General features: G+C 30.8%; 2 protein-coding genes across 3 annotated transcripts in view; one reads left to right on the forward strand and one right to left on the reverse strand.

Moving 5' to 3' along the window:
- LOC126883997 (zinc finger protein 271-like) overlaps nucleotides 1-26,173 on the reverse strand; it is a 140,973-nt gene that overhangs the window by 38,498 nt on the left and 76,302 nt on the right. The gene's annotated exons all lie outside the window — the stretch shown is intronic.
- On the forward strand, nucleotides 19,367-21,448 carry LOC126883998 (uncharacterized). Its single transcript, XM_050649777.1, has 2 exons — nucleotides 19,367-19,646; nucleotides 19,898-21,448. Exons 1-2 carry the CDS (start codon nucleotides 19,508-19,510, stop codon nucleotides 20,536-20,538), a joined length of 780 nt encoding a protein of 259 aa, XP_050505734.1. The 5' UTR covers nucleotides 19,367-19,507; the 3' UTR covers nucleotides 20,539-21,448.

The following is a 26,173-nucleotide window of genomic DNA, read 5'->3' on the forward strand; positions in this document are numbered from 1 at the left end:
TTTTAGAACAATTTTAAACTTTTAAATAACTCTGAAAAAAAAACTAAGACACTCGTTTTTACGAAAATCAATTATAACGTGTATTTTTGCACAATCTTTCACCCTGAATTTTTTCAGATTTTTAAAATTGGTGAAACGTACTTTTAAAAATAAAAAACCGCATTTTTTCGGTTTTTTTTTCGTTTTTTGATATAATTTTATACATATTTTTCAAAAAAGGTAACACCGTCACTAGAATAGGTAAAAAACTGAAAAATAATTGGGGTTTGCTTTATAAAATTTTTTTGTAACGCCATCCATTTTCAAGATACAGAGCGTATCTTGAAGCGTTATCAGAGCGTTAAAGAAAACAAAATTTTACACATTTTTTACGATTTTGCTGAAACTACTGGCAACATTGTAATACAACTTGGCGGGTTTTAAGAGGTAGTTATTGTACATGTTTTGACATACAATTAAGGATTTGATATTCATCATTGGCGCGCATAGGGGTAATGGTCTGAACTTTTTAAAGAATAAAGATAGTACGCCACTGACCAAGCGCGGCTCCTCCTTAGGGTCAATTGGTCAATGACCCCCCTAAAATAATCTCATAAAAATACCAATTTTATTAAAAATATCTTTTATCTAAAAATTCACTCTGAAATATAAAATTCTCTCTCAGCAGTCTGCATTGGCAAAACAAATATAATAGATATAATAACGTCGCGCCTCGCGCTATACACAAGCCCGTGGCTGGGCCGTATTTTAAATTGTCTATATACAGTTCTTATGGCTTATGGACAAATGCATGTAAAATAGAAAAGAGACGGCAGATAGCAATTTCGTGGGCGAGAGTGGGAGTGACCTTTCCGTCGTATACCTCTAGTAGAGTCGACGGCCTCACGTTTAGTTAGTTACCGTCTGCTGACCGCACTTCACGGCAGGTCTATATCGATCGCGGCGTATTTGCGTAATTTATTTTGTTTTGTTGGATTTTTTTGTGATTGTAACAAAAACAAGATGAGTGTTGTTGACGAAATAATTGCCTTAAAATCTGCTGGAACACTAAATTATGAACGGCGGCTTGAGAAAAAAGAAAGTGGTCGACCAAAACCAAACATGAATTTAAAACAAACAACAAAGGATAGGGGTAAGGACATTCAAAGATATTTTAAAGAATCAATGTACAATTTGTGTGATTGGATTTGTGGCTGCAGTGTGAGAAATGCATTTTTTTGCTATCCGTGTTTACTGTTTTCGAATGACGCTGTATGGGCGAAAAATGGAGTAACTGACATTAAGCATTTAAAAGTGAAAATTACAAAACATGCCTCTTCAACTACTCATATAAATTCATCAATGAGTTACGCAAGTTTAGGACGTGTTAACATAAGACAGCAACTTGATAGTGTATATCGTAAATCTGTGCATGACTTTAATGAATTGGTATCTAAAAATAGGTATATTTTAAACAAACTAATCGACTGTGTAAAATTTTGTGGAGTTTTCGAAATTGCATTGCGCGGTCATGACGAAAGTGACAGCTCCAATAATCGTGGAATTTTTCTGGGCCTTATCGATTTTGTTTCTGAACTGGATTTAATGTTTAAAGAACACATTGAAAAAAGTACAGTATTTAAAGGAACATCGAAAACAATTCAGAACGATATTTTAGAATCAATGTTAGCCATTGTGCATACTCATATCATGAAGGAGATTGGCCAGACAAATTTTGTGGCCATTCAAGTAGATGAGACCACAGACAGCTCCAATAAAACGCAGATGATTATCATATTGCGATATGTATTAACTGGTATTGTACATGAAAGATTTTGGAAATTTGTTAACCCCCTAGGTACTACAGCACAACATTTAACTAATGTAATATTGGAAGAACTTCAATTATTAAAAATTAATGAAGCACCTGAAAAATTGATTGCCCAAAGTTACGATGGTGCATCAGTCATGAGCGGTAAACTGGGAGGAGTACAAACAAAAATTAAAGAAATATACCCAAATGCACACTTCATTCACTGCTATGCCCATCAATTTAATCTTATCCTCCAAAAAGCGGCGAGTCAACACAAACCGATAAAAATATTTTTTGCAAATTTACACGGATTTTCGTCCTTTTTCGGCCGATCTCCAAAACGTACGATGGTTCTGGATAGAGTGGTTAAAGTAAGGCTACCTAAAGCTGCGCCTACTCGATGGGCTTTCAATACAAAATGTGTTGAAATTGTATACACTTATAAAGATGATTTAAAATCTTGCTTAGAGGAAATTATTGATGAGGAGCAAGATGGTAACAATATAAATCAAGCAACTGGTTTAAAAAGACATTTGGAAGATGAGCATTTTTTATTTTGGTTAAATTTTTTCCATAAAATAATGCCCCATGTTGATATATTGTTTAAACAATTGCAAATGCGAGACATTGATGTTATATCTGTCAAAAATTGTATCCTGTCTTTTAACAACAATATCCAAATAATTAGAAATACTATTTTGGAATCAGAAGTACCAAGCACATCAACAGCAAAAAAAAGAAAAACTACTGCAGAGGATCCAAAGCGACGAACTGCACTTGAAATTTGTGATATTATTATATCTGAAATAAATCACAGGTTTAGTTTCAATGATCATCTCATGATTTCACAGTTATTCTACATAGAGAAATTTGAAGCATACACTACCAACTTTCCGCAAAATATTTTAAAAATGGTGACGGCTAATTATCCCACAGTGAATATTTCCAAACTAAAATCGGAACTTGAAGTCTTATATTGTCGTGAGGATTTTCGCAATAGTGCTGGTGCAGTAGCCATACTTCAGCTTTTTATTAACATGAATTTGTCTGAAACATTTTCTGAAGCAGTGAAGTTATTAAATATTTTGTGCACACTCCCTATGACAACCGTGGAAAGTGAGAGATGTTTTTCTACTTTAAAAAGAGTAAAAACATTCCTGCGTAATACGATGGGACAACCTAGACTTAGTGCCTTGTCTATGCTGAGCATCGAGAAAACGCTTGTCAAGAGCATTCCAAATTTCAATGAGAAGGTCATAGACTATTTTGCAGAACTAAAGGATAGAAGAATTGACTTAAAATATAAAAATATTTAAAGTAAGTTTCGTTTTAATAAATTTACAATTTATTATACTATAAATATTCCTATCTATATATCAGTCAATAACCTGTTCATACCATTTTTCCTATATTTTTTAAAAGATTTACTCTAAAAAAAGACAAATTTAATTTTCGGAAAACTAGGGTAAATAGTATTGAGTTTTATCTAAGTCTGTATTTTTTATCTAAAATATAAATGCTAAAAGATCTTTTAAATACTTTAAAAAATCAACAGTTTGAAGTTTTCAAACCAAAATGACCCCCCTGAAGATTGACCCACGAGCCGCCGCTGCCACTGACATATTTCGAATTAACAATCGTTTTTGAATTACTCGTTCAATTTGTGACAAAAATCTATCTTCTTATTTTTTCATACGACGCGCCATTTTTATTCAAAAAATAAAAGATCTTAATCCTTACAAAGCATTCGAACTTCTAGTAGTTTCTACATCTTCTACATACATAAACTCGTACATCCATTATAAAAATTAATTCGAATACTTTGGAAGCGTTAAGATATATTATTTTTTGCAACAAAACGGCTCGTCGTATGAAAAAATGGAACGATAGATTTATTGTCACAAATAGAACGAGGAATTTAAAAATGATTGTTAATTTGAAATATGTTAGTGGCGTACCATCTTTTTTTCTTTAAAAAGTTCAGATCGTTACCCGTATGCGCGCCAATGATAAATATAAAATTCTTAATTGTATGTCAAAAAATGCACAATAACTATCTCTTAAACCTGCCAAATTTTATTGCAATGTTGCCAGTAGTTTCGGCAAAATCGTAAAAAATGTGTAAAATTTTGTTTTCTTCAACGCCCTGTATCTTGAAAATGGATGGCGTTACAAAAAAATTTTATTAAGCAAACTCCAATTATTTTTCATTTTTTTACCTATTCTAGCGACGGTGTTACCTTTTTTGAAAAATATGTATAAAATTGTCTCAAAAAACGAAAAAAAAACGAAAAAATGCGGTTTTTTATTTTTAAAGGTACGTTTCACCAATTTTAAAAATTTGAAAAAATTCAGGGTGAAAGATTGTGCAAAAATACACATTATAATTGATTTTCGTAAAAACGAGTGTCTTAGTTTTTTTTTCAGAGTTATTTAAAAGTTTAAATTGTTCTAAAAATTCGATTTTCCCGCCAAAAAATTTACAAAAAATTTTTTCATATAGATCTTTTTGAGACTTATAACTTCTTTAAATAAAGTTTTTGGCTAGCTCTTGACGCGGCTGAGATAAAAAATAAAAACATAAAAAGCCTAATTAGGCTCTAGGGGAGTCACGTGACCACCTAGGGGGCTAAAAATTTCAGAAAGTGAGTTCCTCTATATGTTCTAAAAAGTGACCTATATGGAATTTAAATTGAGTTGGGGGCACTTTTCACCATCTTACCCGGCTAGGCCCTTTGTAATAAATATCCCCAGAGCAAATTGTTAAGTCTATAGCAGATCTATTTAAATGCATAGGTCTACGAATTAATGTTTCTGACCCATCATTTAGGAAATTAAGTCCACATTGCTCCATAGCCTCAAAAAGATAAATACCTTCTTGATCGGTGACATCACACCCCCACATTTTATTATGGCAGTTGAAATCTCCCCCTATTAAAAAAGGTTTGTGTAAACTATTGAAAAATTTAACCCATTCGTTTTTTGACACACATAATTTGGGTTTTGCATAAATGGAATATAAGTTTAAGTTTTTATTATTTATCTTAACCTGTACTGCAACGCACATGACATTATTTATTTTATAAAAATTTAAATTGTTCTGAAAATTGATATTTTTTCTTAATAATATCGCTACTCCTGCATAACCATCTGATCTATTTTCACGGAAGATGTTATATTGGGAAAAGCTTATCTTTGAATTTGGTTTTAACCAAGTTTCACTTAAAAGAATAGCTAAGAATTTATTTTCGAAAATGTACTTTTCAAAATGGCCTTTATTGTTCACTATTGATCGTGAATTCCATTGTAAAATCTTATTATTTACTAGGGCCATTTAAAACTTTTTCTATATTACTTTTAATGTCGTCTAAAATTTGTTTGTTTGCTATTGGAATTAAGTTTTTGTCTAAGAAATTTTTAAATATTGTTACTATATTATCAGTAATTTGTTTACTAGTTAGTGAGTTTTGTTGGACTATTTTTGTTTGATCTTGATATAATGGGTTGTTTATAACTGGTAGCGACGGGTAAGCAGAAGCGCTTGCAGTGTCCAGTATATTTTCGTGTTCTTTTGAATAAGGATAAACTGATTTATTTTGAGCTCCTTCGCTCCATTTTCTTTTGGTTGTCACTGTGTACCTATTTCCTGTGTTTGTTGAATTTAGGACTGTTCTATAGCTACTGCTGTATTTTAATTTTGCTTCTTCAAAAGGTAAATTTTCATTTGCCATTATATATTTAATACCCTTTTGTTTTTCAAACTCAGCGCATTTGTTTCGATCTAATGCTGAATGGTTTCCAAAACATAATATACAAGTGGGATCTGTTAAATCACATACATCTGAATCATGTTCCTGTCCGCACTTGCTGCATCTTTTCTTACCACGACATTGTGACGTAACGTGCCCGTACCTAATGCAATTAAGGCATTGTATTACTCTTGGAACATAAGGTTCCACTTGGTATATCATTCGCTCAATGATTACTTGTTTTGGAATAATTTGGCCTCTGAAAGACACCACTAGCGTACCCGTCTCCACCAGTTGATCATTTTCTTTTCGCTTTATTCTTTTAACGTTTATTACTTTAAAATTGCCGTATCTTGGAACAATAATACCTTTTAATTCGTTTTCTGAAATATTTTTGTCTACCCCTTTAATTACCCCACTCTTTTGAGTAAAAAAATTTGGAATATATAAATCGTAATTTCTTTCTATTAACTTTTTACATTCCACTAAAATATTAGCGCTTTTATATGTGTTACATTCAATTTTAATTTTATTTTTTCCTATAATATTAATATTAACAATATTATCTTTAATTGCAGGTACTGCACCTAAAATTAACCGAGCTGTCGCGATACGATGCAATCGGCCGATGTTCCCTTCCTTATTCTGCATAAAAACAAAATAAGGACCTTGGTCACCTTGACTGTATTTATTTTTCACCTCTGACATTATGGACTGGCCTATATTATTATTTGTTTTATTGCTTACCTGATAATCTGGTAAAAAGTTTTTTGGATTTGTTATCGGTACCTGTTTTGATTGTGTATTAATATTAATATTTATAATTTCCTCAGACTGTTTTTGTTTTTCATTAACTTCATAATCCATATTACTAGCAACATCGTCAATCCTTCCTCTGTCAGGTGGATTTCCTCTGCCATCTGAATTTAATTCCATTTTTCGGTAATAACAACAACAACTCTATTAATTAGCACTTCGATCACACAGAGAACTATTCGCTTCCGCTGCTACAATCGAACTGCGCTCCCGCGTTAAACAATTACTAAATACGACTTATTTAACAAAAACTTTTTTGTGTTAGCTTTATCATTCACTGTTCATAACAACTTACATTTCTCATCTTTATTGGTATACAGACCCATTCCAAATAAACAACTTCTTTTGTTGTTTTCTGTACAACTTACCTACAATACATTTAATAACCAGCTTTAAAAATAGTAGATGTTAAAACAATTCTTTCTTGATTTCTTATACAGTGTGTTTGCGTAGCTTGTAACCTATGGGAAACTTTTTTATTACATTATCTAAGTATATGACGACGAAAAAAAGTTATTCTTCATAAAATGCTCTGCATGGTATAAAACTTAAGTTGCAATAATCAGATATTAAATTTTATTGATTTTATACGAGGTATATCAAAAAATATTAATTTCGCTCAATAGTACCTATACCACCTTTATATTTTATAATATTGAAAAATTTTATTATAAAAAGTTGTTCGCAATTAAAAACTATGTTTAAATATGCAATTATATCATTCCAATTGAAATATTGTGAACTATAAAGGTACTTAACCCTTAGAGAGAAATTCATATTTTTCGACATACCTCGTATAAAGTTGCTAAAATGTGATATATTACGATTGAATCTTGGTTTTGAGATAATGCAGAGCTTTTTATAAAGAATCTGATAAGAATTTTATAAAGAATTTTTTCGTAAAATTAAAAAATTAATAATAACATAGTTATTATAAATGTACATAAAGTTAGCGAATCACTTCTCGAAAATATTATGGCAAGCACAATGGGAATTTGCCGCTTTTTTGCCGTTAATTAGTTGTGAAAAAATTAATTTTGTCGCTCTTTTATTTTTCTTAATATTCGATGTTTCGCTAACTTCATATGAAGTTAGCGAATCACAACGGCAAAAAATGTTTCAAATTCAAATCGAGTTGGTGCTGAATTTGCCGCTTTTTTGCCGTTAATTAGTTGTGAAAAAATTAATTTTGCCGCTCTTTTATTTTTCTTAATATTCGATATTTCGCTAACTTCATATGAAGTTAGCGAATCACTACAGCAAAAAATGTTCCAAATTCAAATCGAGTTGGTGTGGAATTTGCCGCTTTTTTGCCGTTAATTAGTTGTGAAAAAATTAATTTTGCCGCTCTTTTATTTTTCTTAATATTCGATATTTCGCTAACTTCATATGAAGTTAGCGAATCACTACAGCAAAAAATGTTCCAAATTCAAATCGAGTTGGTGTGGAATTTGCCGCTTTTTTGCCGTTAATTAGTTGTGAAAAAATTAATTTTGCCGCTCTTCTATTTTTCTTAATATTCGATGTTTCGCTAACTTCATATGAAGTTAGCGAATCACAACGGCAAAAAATGTTTCAAATTCAAATCGAGTTGGTGTGGAATTTGCCGCTTTTTTGCCGTTAATTAGTTGTGAAAAAATTAATTTTGCCGCTCTTTTATTTTTCTTAATATTCGATGTTTCGCTAACTTCATATGAAGTTAGCGAATCACTACAGCAAAAAATGTTCCAAATTCAAATCGAGTTGGTGTGGAATTTGCCGCTTTTTTGCCGTTAATTAGTTGTGAAAAAATTAATTTTGCCGCTCTTTTATTTTTCTTAATATTCGATGTTTCGCTAACTTCATATGAAGTTAGCGAATCACTACAGCAAAAAATGTTTCAAATTAAAATCGAGTTGGTGCTGAATTTGCCGCTTTTTTGCCGTTAATTAGTTGTGAAAATTAATTTTGCCGCTCTTTTATTTTTCTTAATATTCGATGTTTCGCTAACTTCATATGAAGTTAGCGAATCACAACAGCAAAAAATGTTTCAAATTCAAATCGAGTTGATGCTGAATTGCCGCTTTTTTGCCGGTCATTAGTTGCGAAAAAAATAAATTTTGTCGCTCTTTTAATTTTTTAATATTCGACGTTTCATTAACTTCATAAATATGAACTTGGTGAATTACAACAGCGAATAATCAGCCTTATTCTGTAACTTTTAACAAATCGAATAGAAATGACCAAGTCGAATCGTAATTATCTGAAATCGGAATCTTTGATATCTATCGCGTCATTTTCGTGTTTGGATTGGCATTCTGTATCTCAGATCGAAATCAAGATAAATTGAAATCGGCAATTTCTATTTCACATGGTCTCATATCATATCTTCAATTTTTCATACTATCACATTACATACAGTTGTATTTAAAAAATAAAAAAATAGTTTTCAAATAACAAAAAAGAAAAGTTTTGAAAAGTAAACAACAAAATATTAGTGTAAATATTCTTTACAAAAAGCTCAAAAGATGAAATTGTTATAAAAAAAGATCAACTGATAAATAAAAAAGATAAATGAAGATAAGATGTATGATGTAAAATATTACTAGATAATAATATAAAATCTTAAGATTTGATTCCAGCTAAAATAACTGATAAACAACTTTTCCCAAAAATGACGTCTCTATAATTATTTTCTATAAGCGTTGGTTGATAAAAATACAAGTAAACTGGTATAATATATTTATCAATCAACGCTATAAGTCTATCTTTATATTTTAAACGGTCTTGTACAATATATTCTTGTACATTATGCCATTGATTGAAATTGTACCAGAAATTAAAAAAATATATATGGCAACACTGTATCACTGTGACTGGCAAACATTCAGCATTCAGATGCCAGAGAAAATGGGGTTAGGTTCAATGCATACTCGTACAACATGACTAAATTAAATATACAATTCCCTAAGTAAATAACACCACAGACTAAAAAATTAAGCAGATACAAAAGGTAAAAAACTGTAAATAATTGTAAATAAGTAGTAATAAACTATTTTTAGTACATATAAAATATAAACGTCAAAACAAAATACAATGCGCTTGCGTCAAGCACAATTCCGATTATCGAAATCTAATTTCGACACGGTACACGGTGTCGAAGTCATTTCTATTCACTATTCCGATTGTAGAGATTCCGAGGAGTTATGGAATAACGATTTTGACTATTTCTATTCGACTTGGCCACTTCTATTCGATTTTCCTTACTTCTATTATCGAAATGAGTTACAGAATAGACTTGAATGTCTCAAATTGAAATCGAGCTTGTGCTGAATGCTGAATGGTACCACCTTTTTACGATATTGGTAACATATTTTTCTTCTTTTATAATTCTGATAACCCTGCACGATAATTTCGTAGGATACGTCTGGTAGACTTGCATCTCCGCACAACTCTTTTGGGTCCTGATTGACGCTTCTAGTGGTACGCGGTACGAATAGATTATTATTAATTTATGGATATCCTGCTTAAAAGATAATATAATTTCATCTAACATAGTATCCTCACTGTATAAGATACTTGAAATAAAATATAAAAGGAGTGGGTAAATATATGAATTTATATTTTATAATATTAATAGTATAATGAATTTATTCCAACTCAAACGTCCTTACTGTATAAAATACTCGAAATAAAATATAAAAGGAGGGTGTGAATATATGAATTTATATTTTATAATATTATTATAAAAAACTTGAAATAAAATATAAAAGGAGGGGTTAAATATATGAATTTATGTTTTATAATATTATTATAAAATATAAATTCATATATTTACCCCCTCCTTTTATATTTTATTTCAAGTATTTTATTTAGTAAGGACGTTTGAGTTGGAATAAATTCATTATCTCGAGAAGAAGCCAATTTGGAGAGAAATCCTGAGACAGGTGGATTTTTATTTTGAAATTATGACATTTTAACATTTATATATCACACTAGTGACGTAATACATCTGGGCGTGATTACGTAATGGATGATTTTTAAATGAGAGTAGGAGTCGTGTGATAGCTCATTCGAAAGGTTATTTAATTCTCTATTCAGTAATATAAACGTTAACATAATTATTTATACAGGGTGTCCAATTTTTTTTTAATTAAATTAATTGAGACTAAGAGGAGAATGTACGTAATTCATTTATTTCAAAATACATTTGAATTCTATCAGAAACAGAATTAAATGTTTATTGACAAATAAGCATTGTTTTTCGCTTAAATTCAACGTTAAAACTGACACACACCTGTCTCTTAGCAGTTTGAACATTGAATTTTTTTTTATAAACTGAATAAACTGTTTTTCTGACAGCAGTAAAATGTATTTTGAATTAACTAAATTGCTTACTTTCTTCTTTATGTGTAAATAATTTTAATAATAAAAAAATTTGTACACCCTGTATAAATAATGTTTATAATACTGAATAGAAAATTAAATAACCTTTCAAATGAGCTATCACACAACCCCTACTCTTATTTAAAAAATCATCGATTACGTCATCATACCCAGATGGATGACGTCACTAGTTATATATGCTAAAAAGTCATAATTTAAAAATAAAATCTACCTGTCTCAGGATTTCTCTACAAATTCGCCCATTCACGAAATAATGAATTTATTCCAACTCAAACGTTCTCACTGTATATGTTTATGTATATTATGTTTAAATGACCTTGATCCGTAATTATTGGTGTAATAAAAATATATATTTAATTAACTAATGGTTGACGTTTTGATTTCCACTGCGGAAATTGTTCTCAAAAAACCTTATTCTAAAAATAGGTACTGTGAAGATTTTATGACCTGATTTGTTTAAGGGTTATAAAATGTTTCCAGAATTTGTATAATAAATTATCTTTTTTGAGAACGATTTCCGGAGTGTAAATCGAAACGACAAACATACACCAACAATTATTGTCGCTCTCTCCCATTAACCATTAAAATGTCAACTTCTGTACTTCTTTGTTTCCCCGTGTATATTTAAATTATACAAAAACATAGATACAATATAATTATTGTGACTAACTACCAAACAATAGTTCTACTGTTTCAGTAGAACAGTAGGAAACATAATGAATAAAAAGGTTCTTTATTTGAAAATGCAATTCAGCTGGTATTTATAATACAACACATAATGAATGTCTGGCGTTGTTATCGCAAAATATATTATTTTACTGCAAGACACCTGATGACCTGATATAAAGAAATTTGAACACCATTCGCTAATCAATCGACAAGTAGATAACACACAAAAATTACACAATACATTTTCGCATTTTACACTTAGGTAGTGTCTTATAAATATCTATTTTATATAGTGTAGTTCCTAGTTCCTGTAGTCTCCTAGTTCGTAGTCCTGTAGTGATAGTGTTAAATATAGTTCATAATATTATTTTGATAGTAGTCCTGTAGTGATAGTGTTAAATATAGTTCATAATATTATTTTAATAGTAGTCCTGTAGTGATAGTGTTAAGTATAGTTCATAATATAATTTTATTAAAAAGTTACAATTAGTGTAACCGTTTGAGAGGCAGGCTTTTTTGCTTCAAGTGGACCAAAACCTAGAAAGTCGTAGAAAGATTTAGTAAAAATGTCTCGCGGTCGACCTCCTTCTATTGACTGCAAATTGTTAGTGCATACAGTAACTAAACACAAATCTGAAATTATCAATGAAAGTGGAAACGCAATTGTGTCGGAAACGAACGATATTTGGCAGTTAATTTGCGCAGAACTTTCCGGAAAAATCAAACCTGCATCGCTTTATTCCTACGTAACAAATGACCGCTTCCAACTTCGGACTTTACTGTTGGGCTACCAGGAAAAACACCACAGAGAAAAAATTGTGGAATCTTCATTCGTGGTGAAAGAACAAGAAGAAGAAGAAAGAAAAGAATCTAGCTTTGTATTTACTTTGTCGTTCGGAAAAACTGAATTCAACGATTTGATCGTTGAAACGGAACGACCATTTAAAAACGCAAGAGGTAAATCCACATCGCGTACAGTCAACATCCTGAAACCTGGAAAATGGACGGAAATCATGTCTAAAAAAATTTACAACGACTTTCGTCTTCTTCACGGTTACCATTTTGAGAGCCACTACATAAGTAAAGAAAGAACAAGTGGCTCTTAGTGTTTCATTAACACGGTTATAAATATTATTTCCATCAAGTATAATAGCTCTACACGAGCTTGGTTTTTATCAAGTAATTGTAAATATTTTTTAAAATTTAATATTTTTCAGATGTTTAGCAATGATAAATTATTTAAATCCATCTGATAATTTAAAAGCAAAGAGATTTTCCATATGTTTATTTCAAATCTAAAAGATTATACCTTTATTTAGTTACGAATTCACCGGTAAGTTGATCGGTTACCGAAAAACTACCTGAGAGGGTCAGAGTTACCAACTGGCCTGTAATTAGGATGGGGGATTAAAATAGTTACGAATTCACCGGAACCCTTGAAAATAGACAAAAAAGGGATTTGGATTAAATACGTGGAAAAAACTTTTCAAGATATACGAAGTAACACTGGCATCACAACAAACACCAATTGCGAATCTGGACCTCCACTTACAGTCGAAGAAGTAAAGTATGCCATCAAAATACCAAAGATACTAAAGCAGTAGGCCCTGATAATTTTCATTCCGAATTCTTAAAACTTAAATGGACTACGACGCGACGACATAAAATATATTTAAAAAATATGTATGAACGCAGTAATAACCGGCAAAATAGCGCAAAAGATGGAAAATATATTAAATTGTGAGATAAAAATAAATAAAACTAGTGGAAGTGTTAAAATTATCGATAGGAACATATACATTGACAATATATTGATTTTTTCCCACCTTTAGACGTATCAGAGGAGTATGTCAACTAAAACTGTCACTGTGACAGTGGCATTTCTCAAACTCGTCCGATACGTCTAAAGGTAAGAAACAATCAATATGTCAATTTTTAAGTTACTATCGCTAAATTTAACATTTCTACTAGGTTCATCCCTTTTTATCTTACAACTTAATAAGTTTTCCATCTTTTGCGTTATTTTGCTGGTTATTAGTGCGCTCATCACTGTATATGACACAGGCATAATTTCCCAAAAATGGCTAGAAACAACTTTTATACATCTTCCAAAAAAACCCAATGCAAGAAAGTGCGAAGACTATAGAATTATAAGCCTTATATTACTTAAAACATTGCTAAAGAATATATGCAAAGTGCGAGGAATAAGCATGTTAGGAGGCCCTTTCTGCTGTACAAGTGCCTTTCAGAGATGCAGCGAAGTGATATAGGTATATGTATGCTTTATAGATTACTAGAAAGTATTTGACAGAGAAAAACATGACAAATTAATAAAGCTAATCCAAGGAATTAGAATTGACAACAACAAAGATCCGAGAATTATCAGAAACATTTTTATTATAATCAAACGGCCAAAATCAAAATAGAAGACCAGTCAACTGATGTAATTACAATAGAACGAGAAGTACGACAGGGCTGTAATTTATCTCCATTACTATTCAATATTTACTCTGAATGGGTATTTAAGGAAGTTTTAGACGGTTGTGCGAAAGGAGTATTAATAAACGCAAGTAAGTAAGTAAGTTAGTAAGGTATGCTTTATTGTCAAATTTTTTTTCCAATTTTTGGACAAAGCTTATACAAAATAAAAAAATACAATAAAAAACAAAAAATAATAAAAAACTACAAACAAAACGAAAACAGAAACAGACACCAAATAAACGGTGAATGATTGAATAACATTAAATATTCAGATGACACCAAAATTTTTGCCGATAATCTGAATGATTTACAGATATTACCAAATAAAGGGCACAGGGGAAAAACCACATCAGTCAAAAAAAGCAAATTTCGAGAAAACAACCATTTAAGTTTTTTCAATTCTGGACACTAAACCCGTGAGTCATTTGACTCACGGGGTTCTTCCATACAAATGCATTGACTGACAGGGTTTTTCCCCAGTGCCGCATATTTTCTAACGTGGATTTTAGTAAATAGACGATGTTTTGTACAAAAGCTAATAAAATGTTTAAAAACTATTCGTTTGAAGCCACTGGATAACGTCATCAGCCCATTTCTTGAAAAATTGACTAACGGGGTTTTTCCCCTTTGCCCTTAAAATCGTATAACAGAAGTCAGCAACACATACGGACTAGCTCTTAATACATATAAAGAAGATCAAATATGACAATTAGTAAAAAACCAATACTAAACGCTCAACTTACAATCAACCAACAGAATATCGAAAGAGTTGAGCAATATACATATCTTGCCACGAATTTAAATGCCCAACGGGACCACTCAACAGAAATTAAACAGCAAATAATAAAAGCAGAAGCAGTATACGTTAGAATGAGGCTCATTTTTAACAGTCGAGACATATGTATATCATTAAAAACAAAATACCGTCTGTTGAAATGCTACATATTCACAGTTCTGATCTACGGAATGGAAGCGTGAACACTAACTGTTGCATCTATGAATTTTCTCGAAGCTTATATTAGCCGCTAATTAGCGACAAATTCGGCACCAAGTCGATTAGAATTTTTGAGACATTATTCGCTGTTGTGATTCGCTATGTTCATATAAAGTTAGAGACACATAAAATATTTAAAAAATAAAAAAGCGGCAAAATTAATTTTTCCACAACTATTTAGCGGCAAAAAAGCGGCAAATTCAGCACCAACTTGATTTCAATTTGAAACATTTTTCGCTGTTGTGATTCGCTAAGTCCATATGAAGTTAGCGAATATTATATGTTTTAGTTCTTACCTATTTTACGCGCCAACAATCCTGCACGTAAGTATTTTGATATATCTTCCAATTAATAAATTTATTAATTCAAAAATTAATAAAGTAACAAGGAATATAGAGTATTATGTTTTTTTTTTTTCGAAAAATTATTTTCATTGAATATTTTCACGGTCACAAAATAAAATTTCACGTAAGCACCTACTTATTTTTTGTTGCAATAAATGTTTGGCTTAAAGAACCACGAATAACTCACAAATAAAAGCACTTAGGTATAGGGAATGCTTAAGAAATAAAAAAGTATCATAAAATATCATTTCATTACAATGCTAAAATACTATACTGAAATCTATTTAAGAAAACTCAAAAAATACTCATTCCTACTTTGGACCAACCCTGTATACTAAAACTAAACGTTTCTCTATATTAATAATGTTTAATAATAGTAGAATATATTAAAATCGTTTGAACATAAATAAATATTTTTATGTCAAATTACTACAATTCTACAGGGTGTGAATATTGCTACGAAATTTAACAAAACCGCACTTAATTATCTTTTAAACTATATTACTACAAAAGCCTATATTTTAGGAAAAGAGAATTCAAAAATGTAAAAATATTCAGGGTGTTCTATTAAAAAAGCATAAATTTGGGGAATCCTGTCAATACAAAATATTTTTAAATTATGGTCCTGTCTGGGGACCAACTTTTACCTAATAACATTTTTCGTATCTCTTACGATACATGAGTAATTGGACTTCTTCGCACTAATTCCCCACCCTTTATGAAATTAGCGAAACACCTAAAAAAATACAAACGCGGCAAAATTAATTTTTTCACAACTAATAACGGCAAAAAAGCGGCAAATTCAGCACCAACTCGATTTGAATTTGAAACATTTTTTGCTGTAGTGATTCGCTAACTTCATATGAAGTTAGCGAAACATCGAATATTAAGAAAAATAAAAGAGCGGCAAAATTAATTTTTTCACAACTAATTAACGGCAAAAAAGCGGCAAATTCCACACCAACTCGATTTGAATTTGAAACATTTTTTGCTGTAGTGATTCGCTAACTTCATATGAAGTTAGCGAAACATCGAATATTAAGAAAAATAAAAGAGCGGCAAAATTAATTTTTTCACAACTAATTAACGGCAAAAAAGCGGCAAATTCAGCACCAACTCGATTTGAATTTGAATCATTTGTTGCTGATGTGATTCGCTAACTTCATATGAAGTTAGCGAAACATCGAATATTAAGAAAAATAAAAGAGCGGCAAAATTAATTTTTTCACAACTAATTAACGGCAAAAAAGCGGCAAATTTCACACCAACTCGATTTGAATTTGAAACATTTTTGCTGTAGTGATTCGCTAACTTCATATGAAGTTAGCGAAACATCGAATATTAAGAAAAATAAAAGAGCGACAAAATTAATTTTTTCACAACTAATTAACGGCAAACAAGCGGCAAATTTCCATTGTGCTTGCCATAATATTTGCGAGAAGTGATTCGCTAACTTTATGTACATTTATTATAATTGTAATAAAATGATGTTGGTTATCCGTAATTTGAGAAATATTTGGAAAAATTAATTTTTTATTTACAAGGATGTAATTACATATTAAAATTAAAATCGTATATTCTTAAATATAAAAGTACTTTATCCTTGAGTTAAATTCCTATTTTTTGACTTACCTAGTATAAAATTGATAAGCTTTGATATCTGATGGTTTATCTGGCTTATTTTGTATCTCAGATTTAAGACCATTCAGAGCATTTCATGAAGAATAACTTTTTTCGTAAAATTTATAATAAAAATGTTTCCCATATGGTTCGAAACCACGCAGACATACTGTATAAGTACTCAAAAAAATTTATTTTGAATTTTCAAATTGTAATGTCTGACAGGGCCGTAACTACCATTTGGGCAACCGGGGCAGTGCCTCGGGGCCCCCGGCGAAGGGGGCCCCGCGATTGTAATCGCGTTATACTGCCTATAGGCAATATAATGATTAAGCGATTAAAAACCTACATTATAGCCGAAAAATGTAAGTAACATTATATTTATGTAGTATATTTTTTATGAAAACAGAAAATATGTTATATTGATGGTAAATATTTAGCTTTAAATAATGTGATTTCAAATTTTTTTTGTGTTGGTCAACTAAAATAGCAATATGTAGAAACTTCAGTCATGGAGTACATTAAAATGCGTTTTCAAGTGGTTAAATATCGATTTTCCCGGACTCCTTCTGCTGAGTGATTAACCCCAGACCCCCCTGTAGGGGGCCTTCAGATCACGTTTGCCCCGGGGCCCCCAACATCGTACTTATGGCCCTGATTTAATGACATATTAGAATTCAACAAAATCAAAAAGCAAATAGAAACATTTTTGAACAAAGTAAAATGATGAATTCACCGATATCTTTTAAAAATTATTTAATATAAAACAGTTTTTTTTTATTTAGCTAATGCCTCGACAACTAATGGCCATTGGCATGGTAGGTATGGTAATTTTGAACAGTTAGGTACCTAGTGTCATGTGTAGTGTGTGTGTTGAGTAATTATTGTCTTGTTACTTTGCAAAGTCGACGTCATTGTCTTTGCAAAGAGACGCTAATTGTATCCGAACGTCTGCGGTCCCTCCGGTGAGTACCGATCCCACAAGGACAGAAACTATATTCATTTATTAATTTATAATAAATGAAAAATTTCCGACCCTGGTGAGATTCGAACCCACAACCTTTCGGATTTTTTCGATCCAAAGGCAGGCGCTCTTACCACTGAGCCACGGAGGGAGTAAAACAGTTTTATTGTTTAAAGAATTAATAAACAATTAGAGGCATCTGTGAGTAGAACTTTTTACTTTAAGATAAGATATATAAACTAACAAAAAATGTTTTAGAAAAATATAAGCTTGTTTGATTTTTTCCGAAACCGAAACAATGCAAATTTTTCTACATTGACTTCACTAAAGGGTAAGTTTTATAATTTCCTTATCTTACCGTTTATCTGTTGAGAGATTGTCCAATGATTACACAAGATAAGTCGTCAATAATTGTTAAATGAATGCGTACCCAACTGATGCAACTATAACCATAAAACAACACAAACATATAAAAATAACATTCAATGCAAACAACCAATATGAAATAACTGGCGATAATATTGTATCGAAATACTAAAAGTAGGTAAAGAACACAGAGTATATTTTTAGATTTAAAAATATTGTTCTTAAATTCGGCAAATTGCAATTCTAATATCTTTCAATAGTCACGTACAAAGCATTATATAGTTTATTGTCACTGCCATAAAATTTCGGTAGACCGGAAGGGATTAAGTTTCTAGATATTATGAGATGATTCACTGACTTGGCAAATAGGTCTAGTTAGAAATTTTTATGTTTTTAAATTTAAACAGACAACGTAAAAATAATATCACAACAAATTTTTACATAATATCAGATGACATGACGGGGCCCTTAAGCGATTGGGACCCCCCGCAAGCTTCATGCTGCGGGGCCCTCTGTTACGCCCCTGGAAGCCAGTAGTAAAATTTTTACGGTCTATCGGCATAGTCTGTGTTATTTACCTAGATGACATACTCATTATTAGCAAAACTGTCGAGACTGCTAGGAAAGATTGCCAGGTTACAAAAGATCTTCTGGAATCTTTGGGCTTCTTACTTATTTTAAAGAAAAGTGTTTTAGTACCTTCACAGATATGTACTTTTCTGGGTTTTGTATATAACTCCATATTATTTGAAGTATTCTTACCAGAAGAAAAGATAACTCTTATTCTGGCCAAAATTGAAAAAATATTATCAAAAGATAGATGCTCAATTCTAATCCTAGCTCAACTAATAGGTAAATTCGTAACTGCTTGTCCCACAGTTAAATACCGTTGGGTTCATTTAAAAATTTTAGAAAGGAAAAAGCATTTAGCATTACCATTGATTAAAAACACCATAGATAGCTCACCTCTTGGTAACCGAAAGACGTATCAAAAACTAGATGGCGCTACTCGAAAACCGTATCGAGATTTCTCATTCTCTCTCTGACTTGCGAGGAGGTAGGAGTAGTGTCAGGGCCGAACTTACCCTATAGGTGTATTATCTGTGACAGGCAGGTGTTGTGACAAATTAGAGCGGAATTTTATAAAAAAAAAGGACTCATATTTTAGACAAAATGGCCTCTGTAACTCATAAGTGTGTTTACGCGGGATGTTTTGAAAGAAACGATGGAACAAATAATAATATATCTTTCTTTAAATTTCCACTGAAAGACGTAGAGCGTACAAAAATTTGGCAAAAAAACTGCGGGAACATTGATATTTTATTGATGGATATCACTGACCTTAAACAGAGGGTAATTTGCCAGCATCATTTTGCAGTGGAATATATTTACCAAAGTGGCCAAAGAAAGTTATTAAGGAAAAATGCTGTTCCTCTAAAATTTACACAGTTAACAACTGATTTAGGTGAGTACTCAATTTTATAAATATTTTTATGTTTGCCTAATGCGCTTTGTCAATGAGAATACTACTATTAAAATATATTTTATATAAAATCAGTGGATATTGAATGATTTAAATATTTTTATACAATTAAATCAAAAGAGATTTTTTTTTAAATATGAATGCGTTGTTACTATCACTCCAGAAATAATGATGATGCTTGTTTTGCTTTAATTAAAATTACACATACATTTCAATGATTACACCTATTTTAGGTGATATCCCACCAGTATGCTCTACATACGTTTATTGCGGTACGAAACGTAAAAGATCTACAAGTGACGATTGTATGGTTAGGTCAACTCCATCGCCTAAGAGATCAAGTAGTAGTCTCAGTGATATTTCCAGTTTTGAAATTAATTTGCCCACAAAACTTGAAACTGAATTGACGGAGAAGGTAAAAAAATTGGAGTATCAAGTAAGTGCTTTAAAGAAGAAGTGCCGTCAGAAGAACAGTCGGCGTTGTAGAAGAACAACAAAAAACAAAAAATCGGCAACCAAATTCATGTTACAGGTACTGTTAGAAAATAAAAGCAAATACGTGCACACATTTGTTAATATGCAGTTTTCACACAAAACTCGTTCACAATGGAGTCACAATGAAAAGGATTTAGCTCTGGCCATTTATTATAAGTCTCCTAGTTGTTACAAATTTTTAACTAGATCTCTTAACTTTATATTACCTTCAGTAAAAACAATTCAAACTTGGTTGCGTGTCATAAAATTAAGAACTGGTTTAAACACTTCCTTAATTGACAAGTTGAAGAAAAAAGCAGAGACAATGGATGAGTTGGAAAAAATTTGTGTGTTAATGTTTGATGAAATTTCTTTGAAAAAAAAAATTGGAGTACAATAAATTAGATGACATTATAGAAGGGTTTCAAGATTTAGGTGCTTTAGGAAGAACAAACAAACTTACCAACACAGGTCTGGTTTTCATGATGCGCGGCTTGCTACATAACTGGAAGATTCCGATTTGCTATTTTGTTACAGCAATACATAGCGACAACTTAAAAAACATTGTAGTTGAAGTTGTTTCAAAATTACAAAATATTGGGTATATACCAAAAGTGTTAGTGTGTGATCAAGCATCTAATAATAGAGCTTTATTTAAGCTGTTAGGCGCATGTAAGGATCAGCCTGCAATAGAAATAGGAAATCAGAGGATTTTCACTGTTTTTGATACACCCCACTTATTAAAAAGTCTAAGAAATAATTTTCTTAACAAAAAGTTGACGTTTTTTGCCGATTCTAACCAGATATCGTGGCAAGATATTGAATACACATACAACATCGATAGAACCAATGTGAGAGCACGATGCATCGTGAAAATAACAGACGTTCACATAAACCCTAATAATTTCCAAAAAATGCGTGTAAAATTAGCAGCCCAAATTTTTTCCAACTCAGTTGCCTCAGCAATATCAACAGCAAAATCTGTAGGCCAGTTACACACCAAAACGGCTCCTCATACTGCCGAATTTTTAAAAATTATAAATAATATTTTTGATAGTCTTAACAGCAAATATTGTAGTGATAGTAACCCAAACAGAAAGCCAATGTCAACTTTAAGCAAGTCAACTGAAAACTTAAAAGCAGGTTTAGAATATTTTAAAAAAATTAAAGTTTTTGAAAATCAGAAAGAGAGAAATAATATTTACTGTCTACACGGCTTTCAGTGGACAATTTTGTCAGTTTTATGTTTGTGGGAGGAACTTCAAAAATATAATGTGTCATATCTTTTAACATCTTTTCTGAACCAAGATCCTCTAGAAAACTTTTTCTCTATTGTGCGCAATCGGGGTGGTTACAATCCAACACCTAGTGTTAGTCAGTTAAGAATTGCCATTAAGCATAACACAAATATTAAACTAAAAATTGCTTTAGACAATGGAAATTGTGAAATAGCACAAACTGATCATTTAGATTTAACCCACGAAGTAACCAGCGTCGAAATATCTGCCGAGTCCATTGAAACCCAAACAGTTCATGTAGAACAATCTTTAGACATGCAAAAGGAAAATAATGACAACCAAATTTTAAGCACGGCACATTCCAGCAAATGTAGCATAACAAATTTAGAAACGTGTGCTGTTACATATGTCGCTGGTTATATTTACTATAAGATTATAAAGAACTTGAATTGTGGTAAATGCCAGGAAGACTTGCTAAAAGACAACAAAATTCTATTACAGAAACACGAATTAATGTTACTTTTCAGAGATTATGGCGCAAATGAAGAAATAAAGTTTCTTCAGAGACCATCAGATTTGTTTGTTACTATTACTACAATATTGTTAGAAAAGTTTCACGAGGCTTTTAATTTATTTAAAGTAGATAATGCAGTTTTCGAAAAAATTGAAACCTATGTGACTAACCATATTTTATTAACTACTAATTGGCTTAAAAGCTGCGAAGACCATAAAAGGAAAATTATAAAATTTTTGGTAAAAATCAAACTTTTTAAAACTTGTCAGTGGTATAACGTTAATGAAAGCAAACAGAAAACTAAAAGGGAAAAGATTCACAGAAAATTACTTATTTTCGATAAAAGTAAAGGTAAACAAACATCAAAATGCAAAAATTCGACAAATAAACAGCAAAAAATTCAACAGACTGACAGCCACAAAAGTAAACAAACCAGAAACGTCACAAATTGTATTTAAAATATGAAAACGTCTTTTTTTCTACCTAGATCTTTTCAATGTACTGAGTTTAGTGCGTTCATAAAAATAACATGTGCTTTTACTTAATAACAGGCGGTAGCTGGTTTGTCTTTAGTTTCATGCGTGGAAGAGAATGATGCTAGATAAAAAGTATATGTTTTATCTCGCCGGGTATGAATGACGCACGGGTAAATAACCGTGGACTTAACTGTATGTTAAACTACACTATTAGCTTTAGTCTCTATATACAGTAGATATTAACAAGTATTTTATAATATCAGGAAAACAATATCAGTATGTCTTAAAACCTTGGAATCATATAGAAAACTTTTTTATTAAGTTTAGGGAAAAATGTATTATTGATAAAAACTTGCATGTCTCAAAACTAAAAATAAAAGAATCAGATGTCAGATATTATGAGTCGTATACCAAGTTTGTTAAAAAATATTAATTCTTCTCAAGAGTCATATACCTTCATTTTTAAAGCACTTTCATATAAATATTAACGTGGTTTTTAATTGTTCTCGACTTTTAATAATAATAAAATGTTTCAATATTGTCAACAATGAAAGTACTTCTTCAGAAAAAGAAATAATAAATATATATCTTTTTTTCCCAATATTTTAATTTTACAATCTTATCACAGTATATAGAGGTTCCCTCTTTATACTGTGATCTTAGTTTGAAAAGAATTAACATTCAAATATACTTATTTACTTTGTTTTTAAATATGATCTCATTAGTGATGTTTTAAACTTTCTAATCCTGTCTGTTTAATCCAGCTTTTACCTATTGTTCCTAGGCAAATGGCCTTCAACTATTTATATGTTGGAAATTCCCTGTCACTTTATCAAGATATGTATGTACTTACATTATTCATTTTGAACGTTGGGAATTTGTGGTATTTTTTCAAAGAAAGATAATAATCTATTGTATTTGGTACTCACCACTACTTTTTTTTAAAACATCGATGTCTTAATTCTAGAAAGTCCTTAGATAATTTTTAAATGTAAAAAGTATGCGATCGAACAGTAAATCATATTGATTTTAGTTCACCTCAGTACAATTTCTTATTTTGCACAGACTTCTATATTGCCTTTTCTAGATAAATTGTCAATTTTTTGTAGTACAATGTTACTCAGAACAACATTTATATCCTCTTCTTCTTGTCGAAGTTCCTTCTCATATCGAAGGTTGGCCATCACTACAGCTATCCGTACCTTATTGGCGCCTGCTTTGAAAATATCTATTGAGCTGCAACTATACCACTCTCTTAAGTCTCTCAGTCAGGAAATTCTTCTTCTACCTATGGATCTTTTACCCTTAATTTTACCTTGCATTATGAGCCTAATATCTCATATTTCGCTCCTCTGGTAATTTGGCCTAAATCCAGCTTTCTTGTATTGATGTTCTTTATCACCTCGCAATCCTTTTGTAACATTGTAACCTTCTTAATACTTTTGCATTTGTAACTCGTTAGATCTAGGTATTTTCAAAATCCCTCTATAGCACTACATCTCAAATGCTTCCAACTTATTTATATTGTCTACTTTTAGTGTCTAGCTTTCCATTCCATGTAACAAAGTCGAGAACACGTAGCATCTTAAGGCTCTTATCCTCAGCTACAGAGGAAGATCTCGATTAACAAACATTTTTTTCATTTTTATAAATGCTTGTCTTGCAATTTCAATGCGTGTCCTGATTTCTCTAATAGATACATTGGTCATCGTTTTTATTTACCCAGGTTCCTAGATATTTGCAGTTATTTTGTAAAAATTTATAGCTATATATTAGGTTTTATTTTCGGTAAATTAATAATGTAGATATTTGAATACTTCAACTATTGCGATTAATTTAGCTGTAGTTATAGTAGTATTATTGTCTAGTTTTATAACATTTTTATTTATTTATTTAATTGGCATTGGTAAATGCCATACAGCCAGTCACAACATGATACAATTTTCTAAATATAATCTTAACTATTATAAAACTATAGCTAAAACTATTTTATAAAACTACAGTAGAAAACTATAATAGAAACCAATAATACCATTGAATCACGGTTTTTACTCCAAATTTTAAATAACCGCTTGGGTTGACACGAAATTTTGGAATACATATAGGAAAGAAGAAAAGTAATTCTAAGCAAGTTAATACTTTTCGAGGTATTTGCGAGTAAATATGTTCATTTTTCAACAAAAAGAAACACTTTTTAGGTGGGTTTTTGCAAATAACTCAAAAAGTAAATATGTATTTTACCGAAAAAAAGGTTTCCAGTAAAAATATAGCTTCTAAAAAGAGAAAAAAATGGTGTATGTATGAACTCTCTAGACCCAGTAGAAGCAAAGTTGTAACTAATGAAAAATAGTTTCATATCTGTCAAATTTCAAAGCAAATATTTCAACGTGAAATAACCAAAAAAGTTTACACTTTTTGGGGAAAACTCAGTACGACTTTTTTAAAGTGTTCAAAAAAATATTCATTTTTGTTTTTTAATAAGTTTCTAGCATAAAAAGTAAGTTACGCTCAAAATAAAGTTGGTCAAAAAAACTCGGGAAAATCAGCCCCCACTTAGCATTTTAAATCAAATTAATCGTTACCGCTTCCCAAGTTACTTTACTTATGTATTATTTATACTGATCTGTAAGTTTCATTTGTTCAAAGGGCTTATTTTTTAACAATTTTTTTTTATTTTGAAAAAAATGTTTTTTTCAAAATAACTTAAAATTTATTAGTGACACCAAAAATCACAAAGAGTAAAAAAAATGTAGGTTTTGCTTTTCTGAATATTTTGAATTTTTTGTTTTTCTGTAAGGCAAAAATTGGTTAAGATGTGGCTGTTCAAAATTTGCATACACTCGTGATTTTTGACTAGTTCAAGCCCTTTCAACTAGAGCTCCTTCAAAAATTTCCACTTTGAACCGATGAAACAATACATACACGAGTAAAGCAAGTTGTGATCTTGTGAAGTTGTAACGATTAATTTCATTTAGGATGCTAATTAGGGGGTGATTTTCACGATTTTTTAACAAAAAAATAGGAACCAAATATATTTTGATCATAACTTGCTTACTTTTGACGCTAGAAACTTAACAAAAATAATATAAATAAACCTTTTTTAAACACTTTAAAAAAAGTTGTAATGAGTTTTCGTCGAAAAGTGCTTCATTTTTTTTATTATTTCACGTTGAAATATTCAACATGGAATTTGACGAAAAAGAACTTATTTTTCAATAACTCGAAATAAGTATTGACGTAGTGAAAAAACTCTATAGAACAAAAGTTGCTTAGAATTAGTGATTTTAGGCACTTCTGAACTTATATTGAACATATATTTTTTCACTCCCGAGAAGGGGTGATACTGAACCATAGGGCCAAAGCACACATCGGTACATCATTTGTTTTTCTTTGACATCTTAGCTAGGCGTAAGCCAAATTTCATGTCAATCCAAGCGATTCTTTAAAATTAGGAGGTTTTTTGCAATATTTTACCGTGAGTGAATGGACTAAATCTGGAAATAAATTATGTATCTTAGCTTGAAATATTTTAGTTTGCATCAATTCTGGAAATTAATTGGTTTGAAAAGTTACAAAAAAGTAATTTACATGACATGTAATTTATCACTGCTAATTTTATTATGTATTTTATATTTTGTTATTCCTTTGTAGTGTATTGATAAATAAATAATTTTTAAAAATCCTCTACTGTTTTCATTAATCAATTTTTAGCGTTTTTTCTGAAGTAAAATCGGAATTCCATAATATAGATTACAAGCACGTTAAAATTATTTGTGAAAATGCTGAATGCCACCCTTATATTGTCGT

This window comes from Diabrotica virgifera, chromosome 4, assembly GCF_917563875.1.
Source record: "Diabrotica virgifera virgifera chromosome 4, PGI_DIABVI_V3a".
In the NCBI taxonomy this organism is placed as follows: Eukaryota; Metazoa; Arthropoda; class Insecta; order Coleoptera; family Chrysomelidae; genus Diabrotica; species Diabrotica virgifera.

Bases quoted from the DNA above. Each gene is read 5' to 3' on its own strand.
- LOC126883998 (XM_050649777.1), top strand. From the start codon at position 19,508: ATGGATATCACTGACCTTAAACAGAGGGTAATTTGCCAGCATCATTTT. The intron at 19,647-19,897 runs GTGAGTACTCAA...CACCTATTTTAG, and splicing joins ACAGTTAACAACTGATTTAG to GTGATATCCCACCAGTATGC.